General features: G+C 37.9%; 1 protein-coding gene across 42 annotated transcripts in view; it reads right to left on the bottom strand.

Moving 5' to 3' along the window:
* BCAS3 (BCAS3 microtubule associated cell migration factor) overlaps positions 1-17276 on the bottom strand; it is a 591361-nt gene that overhangs the window by 342075 nt on the left and 232010 nt on the right. For 39 of the 42 annotated variants that reach the window (XM_086360515.1, XM_086360531.1, XM_086360537.1 and 36 more), the window contains one exon: positions 1614-1764. In XM_086360515.1, coding sequence (XP_086216641.1) covers positions 1614-1764 — 151 coding nt within the window. Of the gene's footprint in view, positions 1-669; positions 1135-1613; positions 1765-17276 lie in introns of those variants that run through there. The other 3 variants (XM_086360553.1, XM_086360552.1, XM_086360550.1) reach the window with 1 other exon arrangement.

Below are 17276 nucleotides of genomic sequence, written 5' to 3'. Positions count from 1 at the left end.
AATCTAAGAACTATAATCAAGTTTTTAAAAAGAAAAGGAAACATAAAAGTTATCTAAGTTCATACAGTATGGTAGCTTAGGAAGAGACTAGATAATAAATAGTTTCTACCCATCTAAGGACACACAGAAAGAATAGCAAGAGAGAGAGTAAAAGACGTGTGATGGAGTTTATCTTTTTATCATGGAAAGTTTCAAATATATGCAAAAGTAAATTCACTTTCTAAGTGTGTATTAGTCACTCAGTCATAACCAACTCTATGAGTCCCAACGGACCAACTCTATGAGACCCCCTAGAGCCCACCAGGCTTCTCTGTCCATGGAATTCTCCAGGCAAGAATATTGGAGTGGGTAGCCATTCCCTTCTCCAGGGGATCTGCCTAACCCAGGGATCAAACTTGGGTCTCCTGTACTGCAGGTGGATTCTTTACCATCTGAGCCACCAGGGAAGCCCCCAGAAAACTCATTTGCTAATCCTCCCCACAAATAGTTTGAATTAAATTCCAACATCACACAATTTCAGGCACAGAACTTTAGTCACCATCTTAGAAATAAAATTAAAATCATGAGGAACAATTTTGAGTGTTCCTTCACTTATATTCAGGAAAGATAGACCAAAAAAGTTACAATTATATACTGACGTCTGTGAATGAAAAAATACTAAGATTATGATTCAAGATTTAGTCTCATTTTTATTTGATTCTATATCCCAGAAATGTATCATCATCCAAAGAAAAAAGCCAGCTATCTGTAAATTTAAGTTCGTAACCCCTTTACTATTCGTAGTCACTCTTATTTATTTTAAAATAAAGAAACTAAAAGAGGAAAGCTACTTAAGCTACTACTGAAGGGTTAAAAAGCTGAAATCAAGTTTTAAAAATATAGCCAAATGATTCGTATCACAAGATGTCAGATTTTGGAGCTAGGTTTGCTGTTTCCCAGCTTCTTTTTTTTCCCCCCTTAATATACCACAAACTCAATTTCTACATTCAAAATAGGATCACTTTATAGGAAAACACCACTCCACTAGTCAGAGGGTCAATTTCAGTGTCACAGTGAAATCTGGAGCTCAAAGGCCTGGTCCGTGAGAATGAGTATTTCTTCTTACACAAGCATCTCATGTCGGCACTTTCCCACCTAGCACAACAATAACGACAGATTATTATATGTAAGTGGTACCTCACTATAGATGCTTTTTCAAAGTATCAGAAGCACGGTTGTCATATTAAGTTCTCTCTCCTTAGTCAAAATTTGGGGGCCATTATAAATCCAAATCATGTCCACAAAATCAAGAAAATGAAACTGTACTACTTTCGGACAAAGCCACAAGGCAGGAACTACAAGATTGAGGAGATGGATCTGGTTTTCATTAGCCAATACGAGTTCCCACAACTTGTCGCTGCTTTGTTTTTCTCTATGAGCGTGTGTGTACATGCTTGTGCATGAACGTGTTTGCGCACGTTCTATACTTTGTACTTAATCAGCTGACATTAAGCCTCATGTGGGCTGGGAATAAAGAACATAATCAAAACCACCCAAAGAAAAAGTATGCTTTATTTTTATGTATTTAATCCTCTAAAATAGCTATTTAAAAAGTATCAAGCCTGAGGCCTTACCCTGTTCGTTTGGTGATGGTACCAAGTGTCATTGGCTGCTTGATTTGGGCGAGAGGCATCAACACCATCAGGCTGGGAAGAGGAGAGAGTCGAGGGTTGCCAGGGTTGTTGTTGGCAAAATTATTGTAGGAGTCTTGGCTGTTGAGCTTCCCTATAAAGAGAAAAAAGAAAGAAAAGCATCACCAAGAGAAGTTTCCTTCTCTGACAGGATTTACACTGGCTCCACTAATCTTTTAAGAAAATTATCAAAGGCAGACATGATTCTAAAAGAATCAAGACTCTATGGAAGGGGGGGAAAAAAAAGGACTCTGGTAATACCAAATATGACTTGACTATGAACAGAGACTATAGTCTTTGAGGATGGAGGCTTGGAGGATACAGAATTGGATAGATGTTAAATGGTTATACAAATAATTGGTATAAAACTGAATTTTGTGGTGTTACAAAGAAATATAAGATAGTAAGAGAAAAAAAAATGAAAAGGTCTAAATTAGTCTAAAGGAAGCATGGAACGTTTCCTTAAACAAGCTATGGAGTCAGAGGGGAAGAATATTCCAGCCATGGCAACCTACAAAGCCTCCAGAGGGCAGAAGAAACATGAGACATAAGGATGTATATCCACAGAGAGTACCATGAGAGACACAGGATGAAACTGATCAAAATCAACAAGCAAAAACATTGCCTGCCTCCCAAAATGTACCACTACCCACCATAAAATTAAAAATTATGAATCAACCCTTTATTTTATGACCACATTAATATAAAAAAATAAAAAGAACAAGAACTATGGCTCACTAACAACCAGGAAAAACAAACTGAAATAAAATCTGATCTGCATAGAGAGACATTACTCTCATCTCACCAATAAGCAAAATTCCTCTTAGGTACTTACCTTTTCTCCCATTCCATGGCTTTGCATTTTCCAGAATGTTCTATAAATGATGTACCACACTGAGTCTTACCTCTTTCACTTGCCAGTAAGCATCTGAGATTCAATCACTCTACATTTTCCTACAGGTATCAATTCCTTCCTTTTTATTTCCGAATATAATCTCATTGTATGGAAGTACTACAGTTTGTTTATCCAGTCATTGGCAAAAGGACATTTGTTTCCAGCTTTGGTTATTACAAATAAAGCTGCCATAAACATTTCTGCACAAGTTTTTGTATGAATGTAAGCTTTATTACATTCAAAGGAGAAAAGGAAAGATACACCCATTTGAATGCAGAGTTCCAAAGAATAGCAAGGAGAGATAAGAAAGCCTTCCTCAGCGATCAGTGCACAAAGAAATAGAGGGAAACAACAGAATGGGAAAGACTAGAGATCTCTTCAACAAAATAAGAGATACCAAGGGAACATTTCATGCAAAGATGGGCACAATAAAGGACAGAAATGGTATGGACCTAACAGAAGCAGAAGATATTAAGAAGAGGTGGCAAGAATACACACAAGAACTGTACAAAGAAGATCTTCACGACCCAGATAATCACCTAGAGCCAGACATCCCGGAATGTGAAGTCAAGTGGGCCTTAGGAGGCAGCACTAAGAACAAAGCTAGTGGAAGTGATGGAATTCCAGCTATTTCAAACCCTGAAAGATGACAGTGTGAAAGTGCTGCACTCAATATGCCAGCAAATTTGGAAAACTCAGCAGTGGCCACAGGAATGGAAAAGGTCAGTTTTCATTTCAATCCCTAAGAAAGGCAATGCCAAAGAATGCTCAAACTACCGCACAATTGCACTCATCTCACACGCTAGTAAAGTAATGCTCAAAATTCTCCAAGCCAGGCTTCAACAATACATGAACTGTGAACTTCCAGATGTTCAAGCTGGTTTTAAAAAAGGCAGAGGAAACAGAGATCAAACTGCCAACATCTGCTAGATCATCAAAGAAGCAAAAGAGTTCCAGAAAAACATCTATTTCTGCTTTATTGACTATGCCAAAGCCTTATACTATGTGCATCACAATAAACTGTGGAAAATTCTGAAAGAGATGGGAATACCAGATCACCTGACCTGCCTCTTGAGAAACCTATGTGCAGATCAGGAAGCAATAGTTAGACCTGGACATGGAACAACAGACGGGTTCCAAATAGGAAAAGGAGTACATCAAGGCTGTATATTGTCACCCTACTTATTTAACTTACATGCAGAGTACATCATGAGAAACACTGGGCTGAATGAAGCACAAGCTGGAATCAAGATTGCTGGGAGAAATATCAATAACCTCAGATACGCAGATGACACCACCCTTATGGCAGAAAGTGAAGAAGAACTAAAGAGCCTCTTGACGAAAGTGAAAGAGGAGAGTGAAAAAGTTGGCTTAAAGCTCAACATTCAGAAAACAAAGACCATGGCATCCGGGCTCATCACTTCATGGCAAATAGATGGAGAAACAGTGGAAACAGTGGCAGACTTTATTATAGGGGGCTCCAAAATCACTGCAGATGGTGACTGCAGCCATGAAATAAAAAGACGCTTGGTCCTTGGAAGAAAAGTTATGTCCAATCTAGACAGCATTATTAAAAAGCAGAGACATTACTCTACCAACAAAGGTCCATCTAGTCAAGGCTATGGTTTTTCCAGTCGTCACGGATGGATGTGATAGCTGGACTATAAAGAAAGCTAAGCACTGAAGAACTGATGATTTTGAACTGTGGTGTTGGAGAAGCCTCTTGAGAGTCCCTTGGACTGCAAGGCGATCAAACAAGTCAATACTAAAGGAAATCAGTCCTGAACGTTCATTGGAAGGACTGATGTTGAAGCTGAAACTCCAATCCTTAGGCCACCTGATGCAAAGAGCAGACTCATTTGAAAAGACCCTGATGCTGGGAAAGATTGAAGGTGAGAGGAGAAGGGGATGACAGAGAACGAAATGACTGGATGGCTCAGTGACTCAATGGACATGAGCCTGAGTAAACTCCAGCAGTTGATGATGGATAGGGAGGCCTGGCGTGCTGCAGTCCATGGGGTTGCAAAGAGTAGGAGACGACTGAACTGAAGTTTTTTAAAATATATATCTAGGAATGGAGTTGCTGATCATAGTACATGAATGTTTACATGGAGATAATAATTTTATGTTTAAGGTGATGAGAAAATGCAAAACACTTTGACAAAGGAGATGATCCATTCACATTCCCACCAGCAAAATACGACACTTCCAGTTCTTCTGTATCCACAGTAGAATTTGGTGTTGTCACTCATTTTGATTTCAGCTATTCTGGTCAAATATGCAGCTGCTGCTGCTAAGTCACTTCAGTCGTGTCCGACTCTGTGTGACCCCATAGACGACAGTCCACCAGGCTCCCCCGTCCCTGGGATTCTCCAGGCAAGAACACTGGAGTGGGGTGCCATTTCCTTCTCCAACGCAGGAAAGTGAAAAGTGAAAGTGAAGGCACTCAGTCATGTCTAACTCTTCAAGACCCCATGGACTGCAGCCCACCAGGCTCCTCCGTCCATGGGATTTTCCAGGCAAGAGTACTGGAGTGGGGTGCCATTGCCTTCTCCAGGCCAAATATGGGTGTTGGCCAAATATGGGCTGATCAGGTTGCTGTTGTTTTGGTTCATGAACTTATCTGTCATCCATTTATTTTCTTTGGTAAAATACCTATGTAAAGCTTTTGCCAATTTAAAAAACTGGGTTAATATTTTTGCTGAAATATAATTCACACACCAGAAGATTGATCCTTTTGAAGTATACAGTTCTATGGTATTTGGTATATTCTACAGAATGATGCTAGGATCGCTATCTAATTTCAGAACATTTTCATCACCCAAAAAAGAAAGTCCATACCCTTAGCGGTCACTCTTCTTTTTCCCTACCCATCAGCTTTTGATACAGGAATCTGTCCAGTTTCTGTAGATTTGTCTGTTCTGGATAATTCATATAAATGGAACCATACAATGTGGCCTTTTGTGAGTGCTTTTCTCAATTATGTTTTCAATGTTTATCCACGTTGTACCACGTGTCAACAGTTCATTCCTTTTAATGGCTGAATAATATTGCACTGTATGGATATACCACACTTATACCAGCTGACGAATATTTGGGTTGTTTTAACAGGCTACTATGAATAACGCTTCTATGAACATTAGTACATAGGTATTTATGTGGACTTGGGCTTCCAATTTTCTAGGGTTCATATGACTAGGAGTGGAACAGTTAGGTCTATATTTAACCTTTTGAGGAACTGATAAACTGTGGCTACACCAGTGTATGAGGGCCCCAAATTTTCCACATCCTCAATACTACTTGTTATGGTCTATCATTTTTATTTTATCCATCCTAGTGGGTGTGAAGAGGTATCTCATTGTAGTTTTGATGTGCGTTTTTTAAATATCTTTTTCATGTGCATTTTAGTTAATTTATATACCTTCTTGGAGAAATGTCTATTCAAAACATTTGCCCAAAATTGAGTTGTCATTTTATTGTTCAGTCATAAATAAGAGTTAAGCATATGCTCAGAATGTAAATCCCTTAGCAAAAACATGGTTTATAAATATTTTCTCCCCTTCCTATGTCATCTTTTCACTTTCTTCATGGTATGCTTTGAAACATACAAGTTTTTAACTTTGATGAAGTCTAATTTATCTATATTTTCCTTAGTTGCTTATGCTTTTGTTGTTATACCAAAAAAAAAACACTGCCCAGTCCAAACATACAAAGATTTATAGCTATGTTTTCTGCAAAGAGTTTTATATTTTTAGCTCTAACATTTAGGTCTCTAATTTTGAATTAATTTTTACAAATCATGTGAGGTAGAAGTTCAACTTCACTTCTTTTGAATGCTGAATATCCACTTGTTCCAGCATTACTTATTGAAAAGATATTCTTTCCCAACCCAGAGGATTATCCTGGCATCCCTGCTGAAAATCAAATGCCTATAAAAATGTAAAAAATTCTTTATGGATCTTATTCTCAAATTTTAAAAGTTCTTTATATATTCTGGATATAAACCTTTTATTAGATATGATTTTCAAGTATTTTCTTACCCTGTTCTGACTTGTCTTTTTGTTCTCTTACAGATCTTTTAACAAGTGGAATTTTTTTTAAAATAAATTCCACTTCATGAATTTGTTTTGTACATTCTTACTATAAAAATTCAATCTAAAAACATTTTAATTTTTATATTTTACTCTTACAAAAATATAATGAGACTTCCCTGGAGGCTCAGTGGAAAGAATCTGCCTGCCAATGCAGGACACACAGGTTTGATCCCTGATCTGGGAAGATCACACATACCACAGAGCAATTAAGCCCCGTGTGTCACAACTATTGATCATGCGCTCTGGAGCCCACAGGGCACAACTACTGAAGCCTGCGAAGAAAAGAAGAGGAGGAGGAGAAGCCACTGCAGTGAGAAACCCACACACTGCAACCAGAGAGTAGCCCCCACTTGCCACAACTAGAGAAAAGCCCGTGCAGCAACAAAGACCCACCACAGCCAAAAATAAACAACTTAAAGAAATATATATATATTTCTTTATGATTCATAGTATTTATATGATACAGCTAACTTTATTGCAAGGTAGAAAATACGATGTTTTAAAACAGAATAACGAAATGAAACAAAGGAAAGGAAATGAAACAAAATCTCTGAAGTTTAACTGACGTTTACTACAACCTTACAAATACGCATTTCGATTTTTTTTGTTTGTTTCTTTAACCAGCATCCTCAAAATAGTACCGGCAATGTCTATTACTTCAATACTGAGATATTTTAAGTCTGAGGCAAGGCGGGATCCATGATCTCTCATTTTTCCATTCAACTGATATCCTGGCCTAAAGACAAACTGAGTTAAATTTTGTTGAGCTGATATGTTGTACCAATTTGTTCTGCTATCTGAAAATAAAAATAAAATATACACAGTCACCGATAAGAGACGAGAATACCAGAAGGGAACTTACTATACTGCAGAGCAGAGCACCCATTTGGGCATTTATTGTTTCTATATCATTTGGTGTCACCACCTTGTAAGCCTACTGCTACAACATTCAAATAAGCTACAAATCTCCCAGAGAGAAGAGTATGCAATGTAAAGGCAGACGTCAGGGTAACATTAGCAACGTCCTCTTCAGATACAAGCCACATGGAATCAGAAAATTTAGATCCCTGTGTTTGTTTTTCTGATTTCTGTAATGCTTTGAAATTCTGCCATATCAGGATGGTTTCTAAAATAGCCATTACATAAATCCTCGCCTAAATACAGACACACAGAACTCACTGAAGATAATACTTTAACTTTCAAAACTCCAAAAACCCTTGTTGCAAGAAGCCTTTTCCCAAGAAAGTATTGTGAAGTATCTCTGTCACAGCAAATAATTGTTTTCACAGGGACTTAAGATAGGAAAAAACAGTAAAATCAGGTTGAGTTGTTTTTGTTTCTAAGACAGTCAGTGGTCTGTTACAAATTTTTGATGGATCATCATATCCAGCAAAACTTTCTGCTTCTACCTATATTTTGTCCTTATCTGCAAAAATGCCAGCTCACATTTTGATAGAGATTGCACTGACTCTGTTGATCAATATAGGAGTGTTGCTATCTTAAGCATATTAAGTCTTTCAAGCCAAGACCATGGGATATCTTCTCACTTATGCAAGTATCCTTTAATTTCTCTGAATACTGTTCGGAGCTGAAATCAGGCCACAACATGAAATATGTCACAAGCTAATGAAATTCAAGGCCTATGTTTAACACACACATTTCACAACAACAGTTAAATATTTGTTGAGTGCCTCAGCCGAAGACCATACGCTGTAAGGACTGCATTCTTTGCTGTTGCAAAGCTTACAGTCTAATATGCATGAAACAGGAATAATTAAGTGCTAATTGCCTAGTACTAAAGATAAGTACACATGGGATCAATTATTTGGAGAAGATATCAGGGAGCACATGGGACATGACCTAGGCTTTGAAAGATGGATAAAATATGGGTAAGAGCAGGAGAGAAGAAATATTCTGAGGATGAAGGATAACATGAAGAGCAGAGATTGTAAAGTGATGCCACAGATGTGAGCAAGAGTACGAAATCTCTTAACTAGAGAGAGAATTATAATGGAAAGCAATGGGAAGAATATAGATTTCAGTTTTAGAAGCAATATTTCAATTGAGGTGGAAGTAGCTAAATTTAGGTATCTAAATTCTTCAGCAAGGGAACAGCACCGATTTTGAGAACACTGAACTTAAGAGATACAATGAGAGTTCTAGAAAGTGAAGCTTTTCACTGAGAAGCTGCAAATCTTGTGGTTTCGTTAGGTTAGGTTGACTTAAAATCCTTCACTGCCCCACCAGCTTAAAAACAACCTCAAGGTACACCACACCTATCCTTCTCCGTCTTTTGCGACACCCAAGTATTTATGAGCTTTTATTCTTGGTGTCTGTATTCATGATGGAGCCTCTGAAACCCAGTGCATCTGAAAGAGTAAAGTAAGCTGGGTAGATTTTATGTTCGTAAGAATAGGGGCAGTGTCTGACTTATGTTTTATTATGTGGCAAGTAATTTATTTAAAACGGCTTTAATGAAAGAAAAAAATGTGTTCAACAACGCCAAGGTTCAGAAAGGCATACTCAGAGAGAAAGCTGCTAACTCTGGTAATCTTCTATTGAAGATTACCCTTTCAAAGAGCTTCCTTGGTGGCTCAGTTGGTGAAGAATCCACCTGCAGTGCAGGAGACCTGGGTTTGATTCCTGGGTTGGGAAGAGACCTGGGTTTGATTCCCGGGTTGGGAAGATCCCCTGGTGGAGGGCATGGCAATCCACTCTGCTATTTTTGCCTGCAGAATCCCCATGGACAGAGGAGCCTGGTGGGCCACAGTTCATGAAGCCGCAAAGTTGGACATGACTGAGTGACTAAGCACAGCATGGCAATCTTCAATAGGGGAGCTTCACTAAAGAGGCGAAGAATCAGATTTGTTGTTGTTGTTGGAAAGGGATAAGCAATGGGTATACTAACAGGAAATGATCACGGTAATGGATACAGAACACAGACTTAAGGACTTTGAGGATAAAAAGACATTAACAAGATGAGATAATGCACCAGGCAAAGGACTCATTCAACATTCATTCTTTCAGTTCACACTTTTGGAGCCTTATTGGTATGAGGCCCTATTCTACGCCTGGCTGAACAAATCCCAGGAATCCTAAAATTCATAACATAATAAGATAGAAAGACTTTAAAGAATTTAAAGGGAGCAAGCATGCCATGAGAGACATCCTCAAAATGTCTCAGGAAAAAAAGGAAGGAGATATTTTGATTATTGTTGTTTTAAATGGAAAATATTCAAATTTTGAGTACAAAGGCAGGAACTTGTATCTTCCCGTCTTTAGTTTCCAACTAGAAAATAATGGATGAGAGATGTGTGAGTAATTAATTCAGGAATTAGTAAAATGAGGGAACTCACATAGACAAGAAATCTCATCATCTCACATGTAATGATTTATACATAAAAATATACCAAATTTTAAAATGAAAGTTCACACAAAAATAGTATAATGATCCTTTCTTCCCCTTTCACTTGCTCAAAGTCTTTATTTAAAGATGATTCTATCACCTCCTTGTGTCATGGATTTTCTTGGGAAATGCAGCTAGAATCTAACAAACCTCCAGATTTATCCTCCACAAAAACTGAGGACTCCTGCAGAGTAGGATCAGCATCTTACTAATGATTGACATCTCAACAGATGTTTGCTGAATGAAGGAAGGAAATATATTTTTTCTCATATCCAGGAAGTACAGGAAAATACAACCCTATGATCTATAGGAAAAAAAATTAATTTTGGAGGGGACCCAAAGTACTTCAGAAGATAGCGAGGGGCTGGAATCTATCGCTTTCACTACTCGCTTTAGCCTCAGGTTGACTCGACCAGGAGCACAGGTTTGGGAACTTTAAGAACAGATCTTCAGCCACTCCCTTACGGTTACATCAGCCAGGATTTTTCATTAAGCCTGAGGCTTCTTACTATAATGAGATTCAGCAGAAGAAACTCATAGTATCCTAAACCTTGGACATGGCTTAAGTGTGTCCCTCCAGCCTATGCTTCAGCTTTCCTTTGGACGGAGAGGGAGAGCAGTGCCCCTTTCTTTATTTCACCTTCTCAGCACACATACAATAGTAACCTTAAAATTCAAAATGTCTGAGGTCAGTGAAGAGTCACTATGTCAATTCTAAATGTCACCTTCACCAACCATTCTCTACTATACTTTACTATATAAGTATAATGAAAACAGTAGAGGTCGTTTAACGGCAGCTTTAGTAGTGGGCGTCACAAAACTTTAAAATACATATAATATTTCACACACCATTCTACTTACAAACCCCAGCTGGGATAAGACCTGTAAGTGACAAATGCCATGAGAGTGGATATTCTCACAGTATTTCTGGCACATCCCAAACAGAGGAAGTCCCAAAAATCTCATGAGAAAATAAGCTCTTCTAAAACTCTCATCCCAGTTTTTTGGGCTTACTCTATATAGATAAACTTCCATAAGCCTTCAGGCTTTCGGGTCTTTAACCAAATCCACCAGAGCTTTGATCCTTTAGAGGTTTACCAGTCCCCAAGATAGACGGCGTTCTCTTGGGGGAGAGGAAAAAATCCCAAGCTCCAATAAAATGGTTTTCTCAAAGCAGGAATTCTACTCGCGAACAGAAAATCATTTAAAAATCAGAGTGTTCAAAACATCCTTTGATGTTTAAAGCAATGATATTCTGTTTTCAGTTGTTTATTTGTTAATGGTTATTATTGTTTTTAACATTACAAAGTCCTAAGCCAGAACAGTTCACATTGGGGTTTAACTACTGACTTTCTGTATTTCCTTGTACAAGTTGGCGTTTTTGAAAAAGGAATTACGAAAACAACCTTGTGGGCTCTCTTCTTCCTCCCGTTCTGCCTTCTGGATGAAGAATACCTGCAAGTACTTTGGGAAAGGACTCTCAGGCTCCTCACGAGTACACAGCACCACTGTCCGTGTGTGAGGTGGACAGGGTGTGATCTCTGTTTACTAAAAAATGCTGCTAACTTCAAAACGCCACCTTATCATGTGTGCGTGGTGCCAAAATATGTTTTCCCACACACTCTACACTGTAAAATCACAGGGGGAAAATGGATGAAGTTGAGGATAAAAGTAAAGACCGAAAATAACAATGGTCTTTGTTGCTGCGCTGGAGCGGCAGCCTGTCAGGTCAGCCTCGCAGAGGTATATTCCCAAACCAGTCATCATTAACGGACTCACTTCCACAGGAAAAAAAAACAGAAAGACAGAGTCTGAAAACTCCGGACAAAAGAAATCCCTGCAGACAAAGTAAAAACAAATTAAAAGACCCATTATAAAACACAGATGCTACAAGGAAAATAAACTTTCCAAGATTTACTGGGCTTTGACAAACTTGAACATTTGTGGAAAAGACATCAGCAACAACTCCCAGGTATGTGGCTGCGAAGCTAGACTCCTTTCTGTTTTATCTTTACCCTCCCTACACAAGCTGCCAGGTTGGTATTCTTAGCTTCTGAACGCAGTGATGTGAGAACATGTGAATGTGGCAAACTGCCAGCCACGAGAAATCTCTAAAGCCGGCAAGAGCTGAAATTATTGACCATCTCAGATTATGTTAAATATTAAAGTTAATACCAGTGTATCTGTGTGTACACATGTATTTCTTCTTAAATGCAAACCAGAAGAGGAAAAATAAGACATACATGCAATTACAGGCTTCCTTCTCATCCTTTAAAAAAATTTCCCTACCCTACCATGCTGTGAACGAAGAGCAGTTAAAATAACATTATGCAATCAGGGGATCAGAGCTGTAGATGAGAAAGTACCTTAAAACAGTATCACATCAGTGAGAAAGAGAAAACTTCTTGTTTCAGGTTTCTAGAGGCACAAGCTACAGATTATTGCTAATGACGGTCCGAGGAAGATTCTAGGAACAGAAGGTATAAGAAACTAAGAACTACAATGGAAACAAGTGGACCAAACGGAGAGGGGGGAGGATAAAGCAGCATTGTCTTTTGTTGTCATTAGGGATGCAGGGATAAATATAAAAATGGCAGAGATTCACGTGGAAAAAAGCAAAAGGACACTAGGCAGAGTGGATGATGCCCTAGGGGAGGGCACAGCTTTAGGAGGTCTGCATTATCCCCTCACTTTTTGACCCTTACCAGGGATACACTCTTATCTCCTTTAGGCACTCCATTTTTCTGAAACTTTACAACAGAAACATATACAAGATGAGACTCTGACAAGAGTTTCAAATTCTGTTCTCATCACCCATTCACAGGACCCACTCTTGTTCTGGGATACAAGCCTTCCAATCAGCGTCCTTGGTCCCCTAATATTTGAAACTCTCATGCTATGCAACTGGAGTAATGAGGCATACTGAGAACCAGTGAGTGTGTGACAGGCTGCCAATCCTGGAAGACAATTCTACAGGAAGAACTCTATTACCATGACTGTCCTTCTTCCAACAGCGTCCTTGCTCTAAGACCTTATGGAGATAAATGGTTCACACTCAACATCACATCTTTCCAAAATAAAAACTGGCAGTAAGTTCATATGGGGCTTATTTTTTGGTGCTTTGGCTTTCCACAGAAGACCGAAATGTCCAGTCTGCTTTTAATATCCCGCTGTGGAATCAACAGGGATAAAAATGCAAAATATACCAATGAGTTTAACCAAGTTAACTCTGTAGTTGAAAAGCTCCTAACTTCTTGACTCTGTCAAAGGGAGTACAATGGTAGCTTGTTTTGAAACAATCACTGGAAATCTAGGCTTTGAAAAGTTAAAAACACTACTGAGCTCTGGCTTGCCATCTAATTTAACATTAAAGCTTTCTCAGCTAAACACTCGATAATTATTTAATCAAAACCAAATAAAGTCCTTTCCGAATATATAAAAAGTATCCTGTGCAAATGGGAATTTCCTGACTGTGGGCTGCTTGGGGTTGACATGAGTGTGTCTATTTCTCTTTTTCTTTCTCTTTTTTTTTCTCCCTTTCCTAGATGAGAATGACAAGCTTCCCAGCTGCAGTTCCAGGACTTTCACCTCCTTTTTGACCTTTTCTCAGGCGTATTCCAGTATAATCTGTAATCTACTCAAGTAGGAAGAGGAAACAGCAGCGCCCTGGTGAGAAACAGCGCCTTCTGACCCACATACCAAACTGGGCGGAAGCAATGCTTGTTCACAGGAGCCAAGGCGAGCAGAACACACACAATTAGGAGAAAATGAATAATGCATCCATATTTTTAAAAAGACTGTTAACAGAACAAGCAAACAGCTTTGGTGACAAAGTGCAAGATAGGAAGTGTTCAAGGCCAATTCTGATTAGGTACTGACTTGCTCTCCCTGTAACCTTTTTGGAGAGTAAATAGGTGGGGAAGCAAAGATACTGTAAAAACGTTTATGCATTTCAAGCAAAAACACTTGTTGCTTTTTCAAGTACACAGCACAAGAGACACAACTACAGGTACTTTGGGGAGGGGCAGCAGGGTAGAAAAACAGGAGAATACCCCACAAAACTGACTTGAAAACAAGAATCCAATTTTTTTTTTGCAAGATGGTGATTGAGGTTTTTAATGATACTGTCATCACTCTTCCCATCACGTACAAAGGAGCTGCATGGAACTTCACACTAGTGCTTGTTAAATGTCAGGAGAATTAAAACTTCATATTCTGGAGAATTAAAACTGCACTAATTATTAAAGTTATCAAGGTATAAATTTATAAATAATCAAATATACAATTTGCTAGGTGGTTTCCTTTTCCATCTGAATACTTTTTCATCAGTTAATTATTACCTTAATGTGTTCACCACTGTTTCATGTAAATGTGTTTTTCTTTCCTTAAATCTAAAACTCAATCAATTTAGAAAATGTGCATGTAAAAACTAAAGTCAAAAGGAGCTGCTGCTAAAACTATACGTAGAACAAGATCAGTCTACACTACTCTTAAAAGATACTAAAGCTGTCTGAGAACAAGGAGCCTTGGAATGCGAAAATAAGCCTAGAAAGGGAGATGAGATCAAGAGTTAGAAACAACATTCATAAAAATACAAATGTGGGGAAATAGAAATATTTCCAGAAATTTTCAGAGATAAAATGTGTATGGGGACAGGCAATTAAACATATTGTGTGAACATGTTTTGTCTACATTTCCTTTCCACTCTATTTCTGGCACGATCTGTTCACAGGGCCAACTCAAATTTACAAAATGAATTTTTAAAATCTTTCCCCATAATTGGGAAGTTCATTACCTTAGTTTATTATTCTTACAGCATTCTAAGATTTGAGATGAAGAACATTTGTAAGAGCTGGTTCTCTTAATATTTTAGAAGTTTCAGCAATTATTAATTCATTTTAAACATTAGGACTGTAGTTTACCACTCTTTCAACAATGAAAAATCAAAACAGTAAACGGACTATACTTAACACTACAGGGAACAAAGCAAACTCTTTGTATAAGAAGAATAAAAGAAAAAGATCTTGGGACTTTTGCTTTCAGATTCATATTATTCCTAAATCTAACAAATTTAAGCAACCTCAAAATTTCCCAGTCTTCTGAAGTGAGCTTAAGCAGTTTTGGGAGTAAGTGCTTAGAAGTGAAGACTCTTAATAAACTTAGTGAAAAAAATCCCCAGAACTAAAAACCCCATAATCTGACATCACTTAAACCAAATTTGGGATTAAATGAGTTCTCCAAAGTATAAATAAATCCTCATTGAAATGCTTTTTAAAAATATACTACGCCCATATCTCTCATACTTAAATATCTTGCAATGAATTCTGTATCATGTCAACAGAGCAAACAGAAGCACTTAACTGAAAAAGGAAAAAGCTTATAGAAACTTACCGGCATCATTCAGTAAATAAATGCTATTATTTAAACTGAACATATAAGATGTGGAAGAATGGGAATTGGCACTGAAATAAAAACAAACACTGTAACAAGATAAAATACTGAATAAATTGCCAGATTTAAGGTGTAATGTTCTTAGACTCGGAGGACTCGAAGTAATTAAAACATTTGCAGAACTGGTCTTTTTCCAGTACGTTAAACACCATATACTGAAGGAAAAACTAAATATTAAAATCCAAGTATTTTCTGCTGAATAACAACTATCATAGTACACTGGAAGCAACTTTCCTAATAATAAAAAAGACATAATTCAAAATAGCAATAGCAAAGATGCTCCCCCAACCTCCTTCTCGCTCCCTTACCCCCACTCCATAGAAGCCTTCCTTCTTTTAACTGATGACCATTAAGGATATTTTCTGGCTCTACTTCAGCATCATGACTCAGGTCATGAGAAGTGTCAAAGATGCATTTCCTTCAGATGGGAAAAAGCAACAGATTTTAACAACCATACAAAGATGGGAGTACTGTGCAAAAGAGCCAAACCAGCATTTTTGACAGAAGGGAAGATAAAACCTTTTATACTCACATATATTTTATTTCCAGCTTAAAAACACTTAAATAGCATTCTATCTAAAATATGCTTCCATGTTCTGCTCAAGAAGAAAACAGGAAACCCATACTCAATTTAGCTGCCTAAATTATCAACAATGTGTGAGAGAGAACTGTTCACCAACCAAAAAAGAAAAAGAAAGTCAAAGTATACCCTACGAACATTAATAAATAGTTCAAGTCTTTGTCTTCTAAATGTATTTCTCCAAAAGCAAAAACCATGAATTCACCTGTTTACATTAAAAACTACTTTTGATAGAAAGTCCTTGAGGGAGAAAATCACAAAGAAGAGTGATGCCTGGCCCTACCTGGGACCTGAGGATGAAGGCTCTGCACACTCCTTGTGACTCTGCTGCCTTAGCAGAGACACTTTTTCTTAATCGGCTGGATTACTGCCAGGAAAGTATATTCAATTAACAGCACTGTCGCTTTACATTTTCTTTCATCCATGATTTTATCAAAGTGTACATGTTTTAATCCACTCCAAATTAGACAGGAGTGAAATATTATTGAACATTTGTTAACTCCTGACTAGGAAAGGTTCTCAGCACTGAAAAGGGAATGCCTGTCTCGTCTGAAGCTGCCAACAGCAGCAATGCCCACACTAACTCCACTCTATCCATTTGGAAACAGCTTCACTCCTGTGCTTCATTCTAGCTTCAATATTCTCACCTGCAAAAACACATCATCCAATGTGAATAACTCTTTCAATGAACCTTAAATCCCCTTCCTTTTCTCATCCTTCTCCAAATTCTCAATGTCATTTTATGCTAAGAACCATTATAGTTTCTATTTCTCAACAGAAACCATTATGGTTTCTATTTCTGTGTAACCCTGACACAGCACTGACCCCACTCGCTATACCTTTCTGCAGTTTGCAAACTTCAAGCCAGTAGTCAGATTTTTACTTCCTGCTCAGATTCTTAAGTTCAAGACTGCTCATGGCTGCTACTCCCAAGTCTCATAATTTCCAGATCTGTTTACTTGGGTCACTCCTGCAAACACTGGTCAGTGAGTATCAGAATTTTCCTACTTAATTATCTTCCTAACTGGAAAACTAAGGCTAAGCTTACCTGCAAATTGATAAGCCAAATCCTCTTATAAGCAGCAAAGAAATGGATCAAAAATTATAACTACCTTTTAAAGAGATAAACAATTTTACATCTATAGAATAAGAAAAGAGTGAGATAATAAAGAAACATTCA

Source organism: Bos grunniens, chromosome 19, assembly GCF_055505025.1.
Source record: "Bos grunniens cultivar Pamir isolate PY7600 chromosome 19, Bosgru_T2T1.0, whole genome shotgun sequence".
NCBI lineage: Eukaryota > Metazoa > Chordata > Mammalia > Artiodactyla > Bovidae > Bos > Bos grunniens.
Note: the sequence above shows the minus strand (reverse complement) of the source record. Positions and strands in the feature narration are given on the sequence as shown.